At 49.3% G+C, this 15411-nt stretch overlaps 1 protein-coding gene across 1 annotated transcript in view; it reads left to right on the forward strand.

Moving 5' to 3' along the window:
* The window catches only part of LOC125706206 (protogenin A-like), a 35233-nt gene that overhangs the window by 12318 nt on the left and 7504 nt on the right, over positions 1 to 15411 (forward strand). Inside the window, exons 3-10 of the mRNA XM_048972785.1 lie at positions 6933 to 7077; positions 7239 to 7372; positions 7451 to 7747; positions 7981 to 8140; positions 8289 to 8536; positions 10321 to 10485; positions 11901 to 12206; positions 13372 to 13560. Of these exons, the coding sequence (XP_048828742.1) occupies positions 6933 to 7077; positions 7239 to 7372; positions 7451 to 7747; positions 7981 to 8140; positions 8289 to 8536; positions 10321 to 10485; positions 11901 to 12206; positions 13372 to 13560 (1644 nt within the window). The remainder of the gene's footprint in view (positions 1 to 6932; positions 7078 to 7238; positions 7373 to 7450; positions 7748 to 7980; positions 8141 to 8288; positions 8537 to 10320; positions 10486 to 11900; positions 12207 to 13371; positions 13561 to 15411) is intronic.

Consider the following 15411-nt stretch of genomic DNA (forward strand, 5'->3'; position numbering starts at 1 on the left):
TGTGTGTGTGTGTGTGTGTGTGTGTGTGTGAGAGGGAGGGAGAGTGAGGGAGAGTGAGGCATTTGGGCCCTGCTGTGTGCTTGATGCTGATGGGCAGTTTTTGGAGGGGCAGGTCAAAGGTGAAAGGGTTAGGCGCTGGAGGGGGCAGATGGCTGGCTTCCTTTTAAATGGAGTCTTGCCAGATCGGCAGCCTTGATTTACCTGTCCCTGATCAGTCATTATGCAGTTTATGCAGCTGCCGGATAGACCCCGTCTCACACTATACATCTAGGCCAGTGTTTGCACGCCGTGTGGCATTTATAGACTGAACAGACTGAAGCCGCCTGTCAGTGTTGTGGGACGCTGTCGTCTGGAGCAGAGAACCAGCACTGACAGCCTTGATCTCCTTTAGGAATCAGCACAGCGCTCTGTCTGTTTGTGTCTGCTGACCCCTCAGTGCTTCTTGTGAAGGATCTCACTCTCAGCCTGGCTGTGGGGCCGATCGGACGCCTTTGCTGATATGAGATGAGTGCAGATGCTGTAATTCGGCCATGACTCACTGTTGATGGAGGCTCCGCCCCCCCCCCCCCCCCCCCCCAGCCACTGCCATGCTGGGATGAGCTTTATGTGGAAAATGGTAACATCTGTGGTCTTCAAAGTTCAGTCATTTGGGTCTTTGTGCAGAAATCTGACTCTAGGGCTGAACTCAGGTTAAAAATGGGCCCTGCGGACCAAAGGGGGTCCTGGTCGGTAAAGAATTTTTCTGGCCCCCATACTCAGCGGCCCACCAGGAAAATGCCCGATGTGTCCGGCCTTGTCTGATCCGCTTGTTGATCCGGTGCTGAATGGCCAGCGAGACAGAGAATGGGCAGCTCAGAGAATCGAGAGGAGCTCGGCTATGGTATATAATCGGACTGCTGAACCGCAATGTTCCTCAGGTATTGAAAATGGAAAATCTGGCAAAGATCAATACCGAAATTGGCAGAGCGCCACTGAAATGAAAACTGTAAATAAGGGAACAACGTTTCTCATCTGTTTACTTAATACTTATCAATCACATTTGGTAATAAATGTTTCCTGCTTTGGCCTCGAACTGAGACTATTGCCGTCATTTGACTTTGACATCAGCAGCAGCAGCAGCAGTATCTGAGAACCTTCCACCTAGAAAGGATTTGTTGCCCCGGGGGTAAAAATCCCCTGTAATCCTGCCTGGCCCCCCTCACGTGCCGTTTTCATCTCTCTCTACATTCTTTATTTCTCAGCTGGTTGCAGCCATTGTGCTGTGATTGTGTTCCCAGTTTCGTCCCACAAAATAGCCAACCCTAATAACTAGGCTTGCAGAATAGCAGATAATCTATAGCATCTAAATCTATTTTCTCATATATATATATACACACCTCGCTGCTTTCTTAATTCTTTTTTTTTTTTTTTTTTAATCTCAATAGATAGCGTTTATTTTTTTTGGCTGGGGGGTAGAATGTCACCCCTGGGGCCTGGAATGAGTTGCCATGGTGCCGGTAGTGATTTTTGTATAATAATTAAGGGATTGTGATCAATCGGCAGATCGCAGCCAACCTTCTTACACGTGATTTTCACAGACATCTGTACTGGGGTTGTGTCGCCATTGATTTCATTAAACACATGATTGACCTTTTGGCCTCTTAAGGGAGATGGAGGCAAATAGGAGTGATCGCCGTGACTTCGGTTTGGCTGTTGTCTTTGGTGCTGAAAGGCCTCTGTGTATTTTGGGAAGATGGATTAATAAAATGCGAGAATCTAAAACATCAGTACAATGTAGCTCTTTGTGTTTGCCAGGTTCTGATTTGTTTTTTTTTGCACGAATGTGGTGCCTTTGGTAGTGCAGAGTGCTTGAGACTCCATCACTTCCTGGATCTTTTGTCAGGCGTTTAGATGGAAGAGCCTGCCAGTCACTGTGCTCCTTCAAGGTCTATTGCTATTTTCCTCCACGGTGCTTCAGCCAATCGCTGTGCGGTCCGGGGCTGGTCCTTTAACCAATCGCCGTGCTGTCCCGGGCTGGTCCTTTTAACCAGTGATTTTCAACCACTGTGCCGTGGCACCCCAGTGCGCCATTAGAGATTGTAAAGTGTACCATGGGAAATTATCCATCCATCCATCCGTCCATTTTCCAAACCGCTTATCCTACTGGTCGCGGGGGGTCCGGAGCCTATCCGGAAGCAATGGGCACGAGGCAGGGAACAACCCTGGATAGGGGGCCAGCCCATCACAAGGCACACTCACACACCATTCACTCACACATGCACACCTACGGGCAATTTAGCAACTTGGGGTGTGGGGGGAAACCGGAGTACCCGGAGAAACTCCACGACGACATGGGGAGAACATGCAAACTCCACACACATGTGACCCAGGCGGGAGACTCGAACCCGAGTCCCAGAGCTGTGAGGCAACAGTGCTAACCACTGCACACCATGCCATCCCCGGAAATGATCCAATTGGTCTAAAAAACTTTTTTTTTTTTTTGAAAATTAATTATTATTTGCAAATATGCCATTGTCAAGTGTCTGTGCTGTAATAGTGATGTATTCTTTTCCGTGTCAGTAGGTGGCAGCAGGTAGCTAATTGCCTTGATACTCTGAAACAAGAGCCGCAGTCACACATGTGACAGGTAGCCGTGACAGTGATGGAGAAAGTGCAAACTCTGAACTGGGCCCTGGACAAAATTCTGACCCAGATGAAGGCCCTAGTGTGAGCAGTAGTCAGAAGAAAGCAAAGATGGTGAACTTGAGGCAATACAGCGAAAGCTATCTTTCATTCACGTTTACTTTCACCTGGGACCCAACGACACCGACTCCATTGTGTTTGGTGTGTGGTGAAAGTAAGCTTTAAACGCCATGTCAAAGTGAAACACCTGTCACTTCAGAACAAGCAGGCGGACTATTTTGTTCACCTGCGTGAACACATGAAGAAACAGGCAACTCGCGAATGGAGGAGAGACCCCTTGAAGCTACCTGCCACTTTGCTGAACTTGTAGCCAAATCAAAAATGTCCCACACTATAGCAGAATCATTAACATTACCTGCCTGCAAAGCCATGGTGAAGGAGATGCTCGGCCTTGACGCAGTGAAAGAATCAGCTAAAGTCCCCTCTCAGATAACACAACTGCCAGACATATTGATGACGTCTGCAGACATTCAAAATTGTTGTTTTGGAAAAGATACAGTAGGACATTTGCGTTGCAACTTGATGAGTCTACGGAAATTAGGGACGTGCTTAACTCTTGGCCAATGTGCGTTTTATGGATGGAGACGCATCAGAGAACTTCCTGTTTTGCAAGGCGTTGCCAACAATAAAAGGAGAAGAAAACTTTTCGGGTCACATCAGAATATCTCAAACAAGGAGGATTTAAGTGGGAAAACGGTACAAGTGTCTGCACTGATGGAGCCGCAGCCATGGTCGATGCACCGAAGGCTTCGTTAGCGGAGTGAAAGAAAGAAACCCAGATGTTATCGTTACGCACGTTGGCACCGTGAGGCTCTCGTTTCCGAGACTTTGCCGGCAGACCCAGATGATGTGGTTTGCATGGTAAACTTTGTAAAGACAAGACCTGTGAATAGTCACATATTTGCATCTTTCTGTGAGAAATTGGGAGCGGAGCTTAAAACCTTATTGCTCCATGCCGAGGTCCGATGGTTGTCACGTGGCAAGGTGCTGCTGGCCTGTGTGTATGAGCTGCGGGAGGAACTTTAGTGTTTTTAGCAAATGAGAGGTCCGATTACGCGAAGCTGCTTTCAAGTGTTGAGTGCTATGCAAGGCTGGCATATCTGGCAGATATTTTATCTGAATGAACCGAACACACGAATGCAAGGCCGAAATGAACACTTGCTTACAAGCACAGATAAAATAAATGGATTCCGTTCGGTGGTGCAGCTCTGGTAACAGCCATGTGCAAAGTGTCAACCTTGACATGATTCCACTTGCCAAGAAATTGCGAGATGTCGACGCTGCTGCTCTGTGTGATAATAGGTAAACATTTGAAAACTCTTGAGGAGAAGCTGCCTTTTCATTTCTCTTTAGCCTTCACCGAATCCCTTGACTAGGTTAAGGACCCATATAGCTCAGCATCAGTTATTGGGAATGACACGTCTTTACAGGAGCAGGAGGAACTAACTGGACTGAGACAAGATCGTGGTTTAAAGCTAAGCTTTGCTAATCTACCTTTTGGACAGTTTTTGGCTGACTGCTGCAAAGGAGTTTCCCCATTATGGCATTCTGCCATTTAATCATTACTCCCATCTTCCACGACATATCTGTGTGAGCTGAGCTTTTCAAGCCTGACTACTATAAAACTAAAAACTGGGAGAGACTGAGAGCTGTTGAGGGAAGAGCTTTGTGTGTCTGTCTTCAGTTCCTGCCAGATTATCAGCATTGTGTTCATTCAAACAGGCACAGGTTTGACACTTAGTGAGTATAAACTGAGAGACTATTTTTCCATTACTAGGCTTCAGAGTGTCATTTTGGTTGCTGGTGTCCCTGTGGGATTTTTTTTAACCAATCGCCGTGCTGTCCCGGGCTGGTCCTTTTAACCAGTTGCCGTGCTGTCCCGGGCTGGTCCTTTTAACCAATCACCGTGCTGTCCCGGGCTGGTCCTACCAAACCCAAATGGAGGCTGTCCCATGACACTTTAGCTGGCTCTGTTTTTTTCTGCTTCCCTACCCAGCAGCCACATTTCAGTGCATTCCTTTGTGCCTGCATGGTTTCTGCTCATTGCCATGACATGGCGGAACGTTTCGGCAATGAGTGTTTAAAAGAGCAATGTCAAGGCCAGTACATTTACTGCTGAAATATCAGGAAGAGGTTGGCGTCCAAAGTTGAGATCTTCTGGCCAGGAGCTTCTCAACCTGGAGTTATTCAGGAAATATCCAGCTCCTTAAAGGAGTCAACGTGTGAATGTCTAAGTGATGTTTAATTAGTTTGCAGTACTTAAAGTTCTCTCAAGTCTCGCTGTCTGTCCGTCTTTCTGAACCCTGCTTAAGGACTTGCTTTCCCTGACTTGGTGTGGCATCGATGAGCTGCCGTCTTTGATTAACCCTGATGTACCGCACTCAGTCACTCTTACTGTCCAGGTCCTCCCACAGCTAGTCAGCCCGCTTTTAGTACTGCTGTGGTTAAACACACAGTTTAACGAGGGTTTTCTGCCTTCGGGTCTTACTGCCTATTTTTGGGCCTGCAGAACTTCTGAGAGCCTTTAGTGTTTCCAGAGGCTGTTGTGTATGTGATGGTAATTTTACACTTAAAGTAACTGGATTTGTTTGCAGTGGTTTGTGGCTCTGTGCCCATCATCAGAAGGTTGCCAGTTCAAACCTCTCTGGTTGGCTGAGTGAAGTCACAGATGGGCCTATGTACAGGGACACTGGCTGGTCCTGCTCCCTGATCCTCACTTGTACGGTGTACTTGTTCTTGTAATGGATGTACATTTGCTCAGTAAATGTACTATTAAACAAGTCGCCTGTAAGGATGATGTATTTGCGTCTGTTGCAGCTTATTCTGACTTCATACACACTGCACAAGCTCCATCGTGAAAACGGACCTGAAATTAAGTCCGACATTTACTGAACAACCTTCTCAAAACTTTAGTGTGCAAATGTCAGCACTTCAGAAATACTAATATTAAATGTCAGTAGAATCAGACAGTGGTGTGATTATTCCACATGTAAATAACACCCTTTATATGCTACCATGTCGCAGTCGCTTCCCTCTATTGTCTGCTTCCGTATACGTGTGAGAGCCTGTGCAGGTAAGAAAATAAACCAATAAAAGACACACTATTATCTCCCTTTTTTCTGTTTTAGTTTAAAGGTCTGTTCCAAAATGCAAAGAATGTAAGATTTCAGCTGTTTTTGTTGTTGTAATTTGAATGGATTTAATCAGGGCGATTTATTCATAACGTCTTTCAAACAACAACAACAATAATTCATCTTATTTATATAGTGCTTCTCAAGACCTCAAAGATCCTGACATAGAAATATCTATTGATGGGGTCTTAGTAAATTATCCTAATTTCCCCCCCCCCCCCCAATTGTCATAGATTTCTGATGAAATAATATGGTGGTCCAAAAGTCTAAAATGGCTTTTTTCCCAAAAGCACTTTTTAAAATGTCTGAGACCAAGAGATAAACCTGCTTCTGAAAGTGCTTTGAATTTTGAGCATTTCAGCGACTCACCAGATCATCATTATTCTCTGTTTTTTAGCTCATTTTTTCAGGCACGTCTCTTGAAAAACAATAATTCATCACAACTCCAGCTAGCTAACACTCATTGAATTGTACGTAGAGAAGGATGGGGGTGAGAGTTTTAATGCCAAAGGCTGGCATTGATTTTCTGATTGCTCTCATTCTTACTTGGTTTTTGAATGTGAATTGAGCTAACGTATTGGGTCATTTTTACAGCCCTGAAGAGAGATGAAGTTTTTATTGAACTTGTTTTGTGGGTGATGAATGGACAGTCCTCATCGTGCCTGTAACAGAACTGCTTTCATGCCAGGCCTCTGCAGAAATATAGACTGTATTTGTAATGTTCGGCTTTAAGTAACATCTGAGATGTCTGAACAAGGGCGTTCCCAGGAGCCCGTGGTCAGTATTCCAGCGGGCCGAGTTAGGATGGGGTTTTTGCGGAGAGGTTGTTTAATTTCCGGAAATAAACGATGTATTTTCATTTGTGCCCCCTGTTCACATGTCATCTGGAAAAATGGAAATGGTTAAACGTACGAACGCGCCAGTCAATCCACCCACAACCCACCCCCCCCCCCCCTCCCCCGGTTGTTTCACGGGTGCCTGAAATCGTAGTAGAACTTAAACCAGTCCGTGGAAATCAAAAGGCAAGGAGCCCGCATTGAAAACCATAGTGGCAAGGTGCGTGTCCTTGGGTTCGAGTGGAAGCTGCCCCCTGACCTGCACTGTCTGCTTGTGGCCTAGGTATCTCCACCTTTGTGAGGCAGCCCTCACCTGCCGTGCTCATGGAGGGCTCCGTGGCCAGGTTCAGCTGTAAGGTCACTGCCCACCCGCCAGCCGCCATCACCTGGGAGCTGAATGAGGCCCTCATGCCCCTGCTCACAGACAGGTATCCATATCCAAGCCCATGCATATGATTTAGCTTCTCATTTTTCCAGAAAATCATTGTTTTTTTTTTTTTATTAAGGTGTGTCAGTATGTATATCCTTAAGAAATATGCTCTTAATTACAACCCCCATAGTCAGTCAGCTTTCATCTCGTCGTCTTCAGGATTACAGTATTGCCCAGTGGAGTTCTGCAGATTCATGGAGTAGAAGCAGGGGATTCTGGGAAGTACCGCTGCATGGCTACCAACATTGCGAGTCGCCACTGGAGCACGGAGGCAATGCTCACAGTTAAGCCAGGTGCGCAAGAAACGGGTTGAATGTTTCCGTCGTGTCCTCTGATGAATCCCATGACATGAATCTAGCATCTTCCCACAGCCCTGCCTTCCAGGCTTGTAGTGGGGCCCCACATCATAGCCGGGCCCCAGAACCTGACGCTCTCCCTGCACGCCACTGCTGTGCTCGAGTGCCTGGCCACTGGGCAGCCGCGCCCCATTGTCTCCTGGAGCCGGGCAGACCACAAGCCCATGGATGTGTTCAGCACTCGGGTGCTGGGCGCTGGGAACCTCATCATCACGGACGTGAGGCCCCAGCACGCCGGTGTGTACGTGTGCAGAGCCACCACCCCAGGCACCCGCAACTACACCGTTGCTATGGCAAACCTCACTGTTCTTGGTAAGACCCGTAAGCCCTGTGTACAGTATGTATGTATGTATGTATGTATGCATGCATGCATGCAGCCGTGTACAGTATGTATGCATCCATGCATCCGTGTACAGCATGCGTGCATGCTTGTTTGGTTGGTTGTATTACGAGTCATATTACTTGTTAGCTCATAGGTGAAAGGTAAAGGGAAATGCTAGCTGTTAATCAGACTGACTGAAATTGCCCCCGCCCCACATTTTCAGCGCCCCCCTCTCTGGTGGAGTGGCCGGAGAGCCTGACCCGGCCACGGGCCGGCACAGCGCGCTTCAGCTGCCAGGCGGAGGGGATGCCTCAGCCCAATATCACCTGGCTGAAGAACGGGGCGGAGATCCACTCCAACGGCCGGATTAAGATGTATAGCAGGTGAGAGCCTGGTCCTGTTGGGGTCTCTCTTCAAATAGGCTGACCCAGAAATGAATCCCCTGCTCCTGAAAAGTCTATCCCGTGGGAGTGAGAAGGATTATCAGGAGTCTTGACGTGGAGCTGAAGGAGTCTTTGTCTCGGGGTACAGCAAGCTGGTCATCAACCAGATCACCCCGGAGGACGACGCCATTTACCAGTGCCTGGCGGAGAATGAGCAGGGCTCAGTGCTGGCCACGGCCAGGCTCATCGTGGTCATGTCCGAGGACCGGCCCAGCGCCCCCAGGAACGTGCGAGCCGACACCGTGTCCAGCTCGGCCATCCTGCTGGCCTGGGACCAGCCGCTGTACAATGCTGACCGCGTCATCGCCTACTCCGTGCACTACATGAATTCTGAAGGTGAGCCAAAGACAAAGGTGGAGGACGCGAGATTGGCTCAGAGCCTGACATTCTGTCAAGGTGGCAGTGAAATCATATCTGTCCTCGGGGGCGTAGATAAAACATCTGGGCTCTCTGATAAAATAACACCTTGAACCACTGATCGGTCCTTCCAGTCTGGGTCCCTCATGGTCGAATTTGCAGAGTGGAGGTATAATGTGTAATTTTTGTGCTCAGGGCCCTCTATAAAGTTCCAGGCCCCCTGAATCTGCCAGGGTGTCCATGCCCCCTGACATCCCTGTCTGTCATATGCAATATTTGTAGTAAAACCAATATTAAGTATTTATATTATCTGGATTATGTGGTTTGGAGTCCATGGCTTCTAAAAAGCCCGGTTTGGGATGCTGAGGTGGTGTGAAAGTGTGACCGTCTGTCTCTGGTCTATATCTTGCTCAGATTCCTTATTTCCACGGAATGTTTTTAAAGTCTGTTGTTGCTTTTGTCAATTCTGTGACCCCTGCGGATTCGGCAGTTAGCGACGCAGCACTGTGACATGCCGTCAGCTAACCCTTCAACCTCCCGAATGCTCGATGTTAAGAGTCGGGGGGGAATAAAGCAAGAGTGAGTCACCGAGGGCACACCTGCTGGCCCGTGCGGGTCTGCCTCCCTCGTGAAGAGGCTCCCGGAAACAAAGAAGGAGCCTGCAGCTGAGAGATCCTGCCTTTTGCTGCCTGAATAACTTCCATCCTTCTGGGTTAAGATGGCAGTGACTCTCTCTGGGCGATTTCCTTGAATAGCTGGTCGTGTGAGATTGACAGCACCGACGCGATGTTACATCCTGGGCCCAAGGGTCATGAATGCAGAAGGATGGAAATTAATGGGAGGCTAAAGAAAGGACAGGCTAATTAGTGTGCATCTTGGAGTGCGCTACTCCAGTGCCGGCAGGCCGTGTGGAGGCTTTGGGGGCCCTGGCGTCCCGGTGGAAGGGGGGCCGTGTCTCCGGTTTTTCCGCCTCTCCTTAGAGACCCCCCTGCAGCCCACTGGTCCTTTCAATCCGGGAACAAGACCTTTTCTGTTTACCCTCAAGGGTCTTGTGTACCAGGTCAGAAATTGGAATCGCCATTCAGTGAACCTGGAAGCAGGTCTTTTGTGTTGCCACCCCCCCTCCCCAGTACGTACTAATTAAAGTGCTATCACACACATTCAGCCATGTGGGAAAGCATCATTCTGGAGACTTGGCTTTAGCGTTCTGGAGCAGTTGGGGGAGGTGCGAGTTTGATTAAGTTGACGTTCCCGTTCTTGGTGCCTCTCCTTGCAAATTGCTCAGAAAACATACGACCGCTGAAGGGTCCCTCAAATTGCCGTGCAGGACTCGGGGCCCTTTGTTGCGCCTTGGTGTTTTAATCGGAGATTAACAGGATGCAGGGCGTTTTGCCAGCTGGACGAAGGAGTTCGGGCCCTTTTCTCGCAGTAAATGCATGTGAATTGGAAATTGTGACTGTGAGGTTTGTTTTTGAGTGAAATTGCAAATCTATCAGCTTAAGAACCGTAGAATTACCCTGGCTGTGACTGGGACTGTCATTCTTCAATCAGTAGTTGTACTTTTGCTCTTTCACAGGCAGACAAATGCCTACTTAATGTTTTTATGGTGACACAAAACAGCTTTCCTGTGAGCTCTGTCTTCCATCGAAACTGACCCGATCCAGTTCTGTAGGTGTAGGTTTGCCCAAATGGTTCTGGACAGTGGCTGTAATGTCATGGTTGTAACGCTAACACACATCGATTTTGTTTCCCTGTCAAACCAGGGATAAACAATGAGGAATACCAGGTTGTCATTGGCAACGACACGACGCGCTACATCATCGATGACCTGGAGGCGGCGTACAACTATACCTTCTACATCGTGGCCTACATGCCGAATGGAGCCAGCCGCATGTCCGACCACGTGGTCCAGTGCACCCTGGAGGACGGTGAGGAGGCTTGACTCCTGCAGCTTCTGTGTCCGTATGTCTCAGGAGGGACCCGATTTAAGGCTCTGGAACTGACAGCTTGATTCAGCTTAATCGTATGAATTTTACTCTTTGAAGTAGTGGCGCACCAATGTGGAAATTTTGACAGATACTGATAACTGATCTTTTTTTGTCTAACACCATCAATACCGACAGCCAGGTAAATGTGGCGAAATGAGCCGGTGAAATCCCTCGTCCTCCGCTACAGAAAATGGTTGATCACCCGATGCATCCATCTTTCCATCTATCCATCACTCATCTGTACCCACTTGTCCAATTCAGGGACTTTCCCAGAGCCTACACACGCAAGACAAGGAACTATGATTGGGTGCCATCCCATCACAGGGCACACCATTCACTCACTGCAATGCAATCATCTCCATTATTTTATTACTTGTGTCTTTAGCGCCAGTGAATATCTACTAAACTTCATTGGATTTTTAACAAATATTGGCAGATACTGATATGTTAATTGATATATCAAGCGTCCCTGCTTTGAGGACATTATACCAAAAGTACGGTACATCAAGGTGTTGGTTTTCCACTGGCGTAAAAACTGGTACCAGTGGCGAATGACATCACAACGCGAGGCCGGGTTTCAGCGGCAGGCTATTTGCATAACCAATAGATGAAGACAGTGTTTTAAGTCCCACCCCAAAGTACCAAAGAAGAACCCCAGCTGGTTTTTGGTATTGGAACTTTTGGTACTGGTACTCGACCGGAGGTCAATGGAGGAATGAAAGTACCAAAAGTACCGTCCTTGGTGCGGTGGAAAAGCGCCCCTTAGTGACCTAGCTGCCTTCAGAGGCTGCAGTGCGCTTTCTGCAATACGGTTGACCAAGGTCGAAACCTTACCGATGGGATCCCGCGGCAAGCAAAAGAGCGAAACGCAGGGATGTAACGGAGAAAAGACGGGATCCTTTTCTGCTGACTGGAAGCCCAGTCGATGGTCATCACTGTGAGACCCCAGCAAAGCGCAGGGAGCCGCCTGTGGTTGGCGAAGGTCCCTTCGGCTTCTTCTGGGGCTTTTGATCCTTATTTGTTTGGCAGCCTTGTTGAGTGACAGTGATACCTGATCGGTGTGCATGTTGTTATGTCGAATTGCAGCTACGCTATCCGTTAAATCATTATTTTAACCGAATTATTTAACCCCTCCCTGCTGCTCTGTGCCTCTCCCGCGGTTCCGCTCCCCTCCCTGCTGCTCTGTGCCTCTCCCGCGGTTCCGCTCCCCTCCCTGCTGCTCTGTGCCTCTCCCGCGGTTCCGCTCCCCTCCCTGCTGCTCTGTGCCTCTCCCGCGGTTCTGCTCCCCTCACTGTGGCCCCGTGCCTCTCCCGCGGTTCCGCTCCCCTCACCGTGGCCCTGTGCTTCCCCTGCAGTGCCTCTCCATGCTCCGGAGCTCAACCTGCTCAGCCGCAGTCCCACAGATATCCAGGTGTCCTGGCAGCCTCTCACAGCCAAGTTCAGCCGCGGTCGTGTCTCAGCCTACCGGTTGTCCCTACGCACGGCTGCCGACGGCACCATCACCCAGCTGGATCTGCCCGGTGACTGCACCCAGCACCTCCTGGAGGGGCTTCGACCTGACACCCTCTACCTCCTTCGGGTGGCCGCCGCCACCAGTGTGGGTTGGGGTGAGCCCTCTGCCTGGACCTCACACCGCACCCCTCCAGCATCCAGCACTAACGGTATGTCCAGTCATGTCTCTGAAAATCCTGCATCTTCTGCTGCTCATGTGACCCCACCCCCAACTCTGGGTCCCAACGAGAACCGACCAGAAATTTCTGATCCAACCAAAAACTTACTTTCTAGTGTGTGGTGTTTTCAGATATGGTATGTGGGCCATTGTAGTCTGTGATGGTGGAAAATGGTTTTGAAGAAAAGAGATTTATTATTATTTTTTTTTTATAAAAACATGATTTTGATTAAACAGAGGGGTTGGAAACCCCTCATAGTCTACAAATTTGGAGGGGCAAGTCTAGCCCTATTAGAAGAGGTGGTTCTGATCATTTGAACATTTGTCTACTACATTTGCTAGACTGCAGCATTTGCCTTGTGTTGTCAGTAACATCAGGCTGCCCTCTGTAATGGGTCATGGAGAAGGGCCCCTGAGCGGCTGGGGGAGGTCCCTGGGCGGGTGAGGGGGCGCAGTGCAGCGGGGGAGGGGAAGGCCTTATGGCTGCCCGGTGAGTCCCGAAGGCCGCGTGGGTGGGCTCTGGGCCTTCCAGCCAGGCGGGGAATCCTATTGGCCGCCTTGACCCCCCCACCCTCTTCCCTCACCTCCAAAGTCTGCTTATTCCATCAGGACCTGGCAGAAAGCACAGCTTTGTTTCAACTTGGGGGAACGCTACGGGTACATGTGTGTCTCTTCCCAGGAGCACGAGATTATGCCTCGTGAAAAATGTAGAATAATTCTCAATTCTCAGCTTGAAAGTATATATATATATATGTGTGTGTGTGTCTCAGCTGAAGGCCCTACGCCCTGTACTTGCTGCCATTGGATCCAGGCCCCCCGCCACCCTGACCAGCAGAAGTGGCTATAAGTACATTAGTAAGATAGTTACGCTGATCAGCCACCAAAGAAACCTTGATTTGTGCTTTAACAGACGACAGACATAATGTACGATGACGTTTATCTTTCTGAGGTTTGATAAGGGGGCCCCTGGTCCTGGGTCCCCGCAATGTCCCCGTCATTTTTCCCTCCAGTCGTTCTTTGATCTGACGGATTTTATGGGTTTCAATGGCTTGATTAGTGTCTTTGTAATCCCATTCTAAAGCAGAATGATAAAAAAGCTGATGTAACCACAATGTATCGGTAATGTAAGTCTAACCGTGAGCCTCACTGCCCCCCAGTGCCCCTGGCCCCCCTGCTGCAGTTGGAGCCGCTGAACTGCACCACTATGCTTCTGCGCTGGCGGCCGCACGCCGGGGACGCGGCCCGTGTGCTGGGCTACTGGCTCTCATACCGCCAGGAGGGCCAGACCGCCGGCCCCCCCATCCAGCTGCCGGCCCAGGACTCCCAGTTCACCATCCAGGGTCTGGGTGAGTCACTGCGTCGGTCACCCCTGAATGGCCGCTGGCATCGCACAGTCACTAAGCCCGTTCCGTAAAGCAGTATACGTATGTTACGATGTTACTCATATAAGTTATAATGCTCGAGGGATTACAGAACACAGACTTTCTAAGATGTATAAGTAGCTGGGTGATAGTCGCATGTCCGTTTGCTGACATTACGCTTTCGTGATGAATCGAGTTTACGTGGTGAAGAAGAGAGAGAAGGAGAGAGAAGGAAAGAGAAGGAGAGAATTGTGCGAAGAAGGAAAGATTCCGTTTGAAATGTTAATGTCTGCGCAGCAACGGCTGATGGCCGACATCACGTTTGGGTTTAGGAAGGAACTCATCACCCGGAGATCGTTTGTGTTTCACAGACAAAGAGCTCAGCCACGTCCACACAGGACAGGCCGGTCCCAGACAAAGGGCAGCCATCGACAGAGAGTCCGTGCCGTGATTGAGTGTGTCAGTCGGGTGTTCACCGTTCCTGGGGCCTCGGTCTCAGTAAACAGGGCTTCCCTGCCCCTCCCTGGTGCTCCGAGATCGCGACCTTTGCACCACCATTAGAATCCAGCCCCAACTGCCTGAGAACGAGACCTTGGATGAAATGGGCGGGGGGTCCCATGTGACTGATGCATTTTTGGTGGCTGTGGAGTGGAAGATGGTCATGCAGCCCCAGATCCTGGCCTCCAAAAGCCAGTCAGATCTTGTTGATTTCTTTCCCAGTTTTTTTTTTTTTTTTTTTTTTCCTTGGGGGGGGCGGTCATGGACGCTAATCAACATGTTTTATTGTGTCTGACATTGTGAGGTATATTCTTGCTTTTTGTAGGATTTTATTTTAAGGCTTTAGAAATGTTGTTGTTGTTGTTGTTTTGGCCCCAGCTACAAACACTCTAAAAATGGGGGTTGGGGGGGGGGTAGAGATGCCAGTCTGCTGCTGGCAAAATTTTAAAAGAATGGTAGCTGACGTGTGTGATTGTTGGTGCTGAGTTGCTGGCTGAGGGAATGCGATGCGAGGCATTTTCCCTGGGCCCCCAGCCCCATGGGCACGATAGAGCCCAAGCTCGTGTTACATAAAGGAAAGGGAGGGACAAAGACAGGCCCCCGCTTTTGGAAGACGGGACAGTCGAGCCTTACGGCTTGTTTCACATCCGCGGGCGATTCGGCCCGTTCCAGATCCTACTGCATCAAAGGCATTTGTATGGGACCCTAGGGGGAATAGTAGAATAGGAAAACGGTGGTACGCCGCTCCCCACACATTTGTCCGTGACTTTGTGGATGTTTTCTAATGTTCTGCCGTTTCATGAATTGTGGGCACAGGAGAACGTGGATGGCTAGTCGTGAGTCTTGGGAGTCCCCTTCGGGCAGTCCCCCGGGACATTTACCTGTATCCTTCAGACTGATCAGCCCTGGTGCCCACTGACATCACAGCGGGGCTGCTCACCATACCTGAGCCAGGGAGGGAGAAGCATCCAGGCTCTGCTGTTTCCCCTCTCTTCTGTTCTGTGGCACGGAAGCGGACCAGGATCGCTTTGCTCTGTGGCACGGAAGTGTCGTGCTATGTGGTCTATCCAGTTATTTATTATCTCTGGTCTGCTGCCGGATTAGAGGAGGATTCGTGTCAGTAAAGTGAACGACAAGCAACGGACCTGAAACAAACACGGACCTTTTACTGAGCTGCATTGGTAAACAGACTGAGATGTTTATTTCTCGGGTGCCTGAGGTGATGTTACATTTCAGTATTTGACTTGGCTGTCAGGCTTGTACTTGGGGCTGTAGCGTGGCTGACTCAGAGCTGAGAATCACTGGTGTGTCCTCACTCTCATACACAAAGCCTGTCTA

The sequence above is a fragment of the Brienomyrus brachyistius genome, chromosome 13 (genome assembly GCF_023856365.1).
Source record: "Brienomyrus brachyistius isolate T26 chromosome 13, BBRACH_0.4, whole genome shotgun sequence".
Classification (NCBI taxonomy): Eukaryota; Metazoa; Chordata; class Actinopteri; order Osteoglossiformes; family Mormyridae; genus Brienomyrus; species Brienomyrus brachyistius.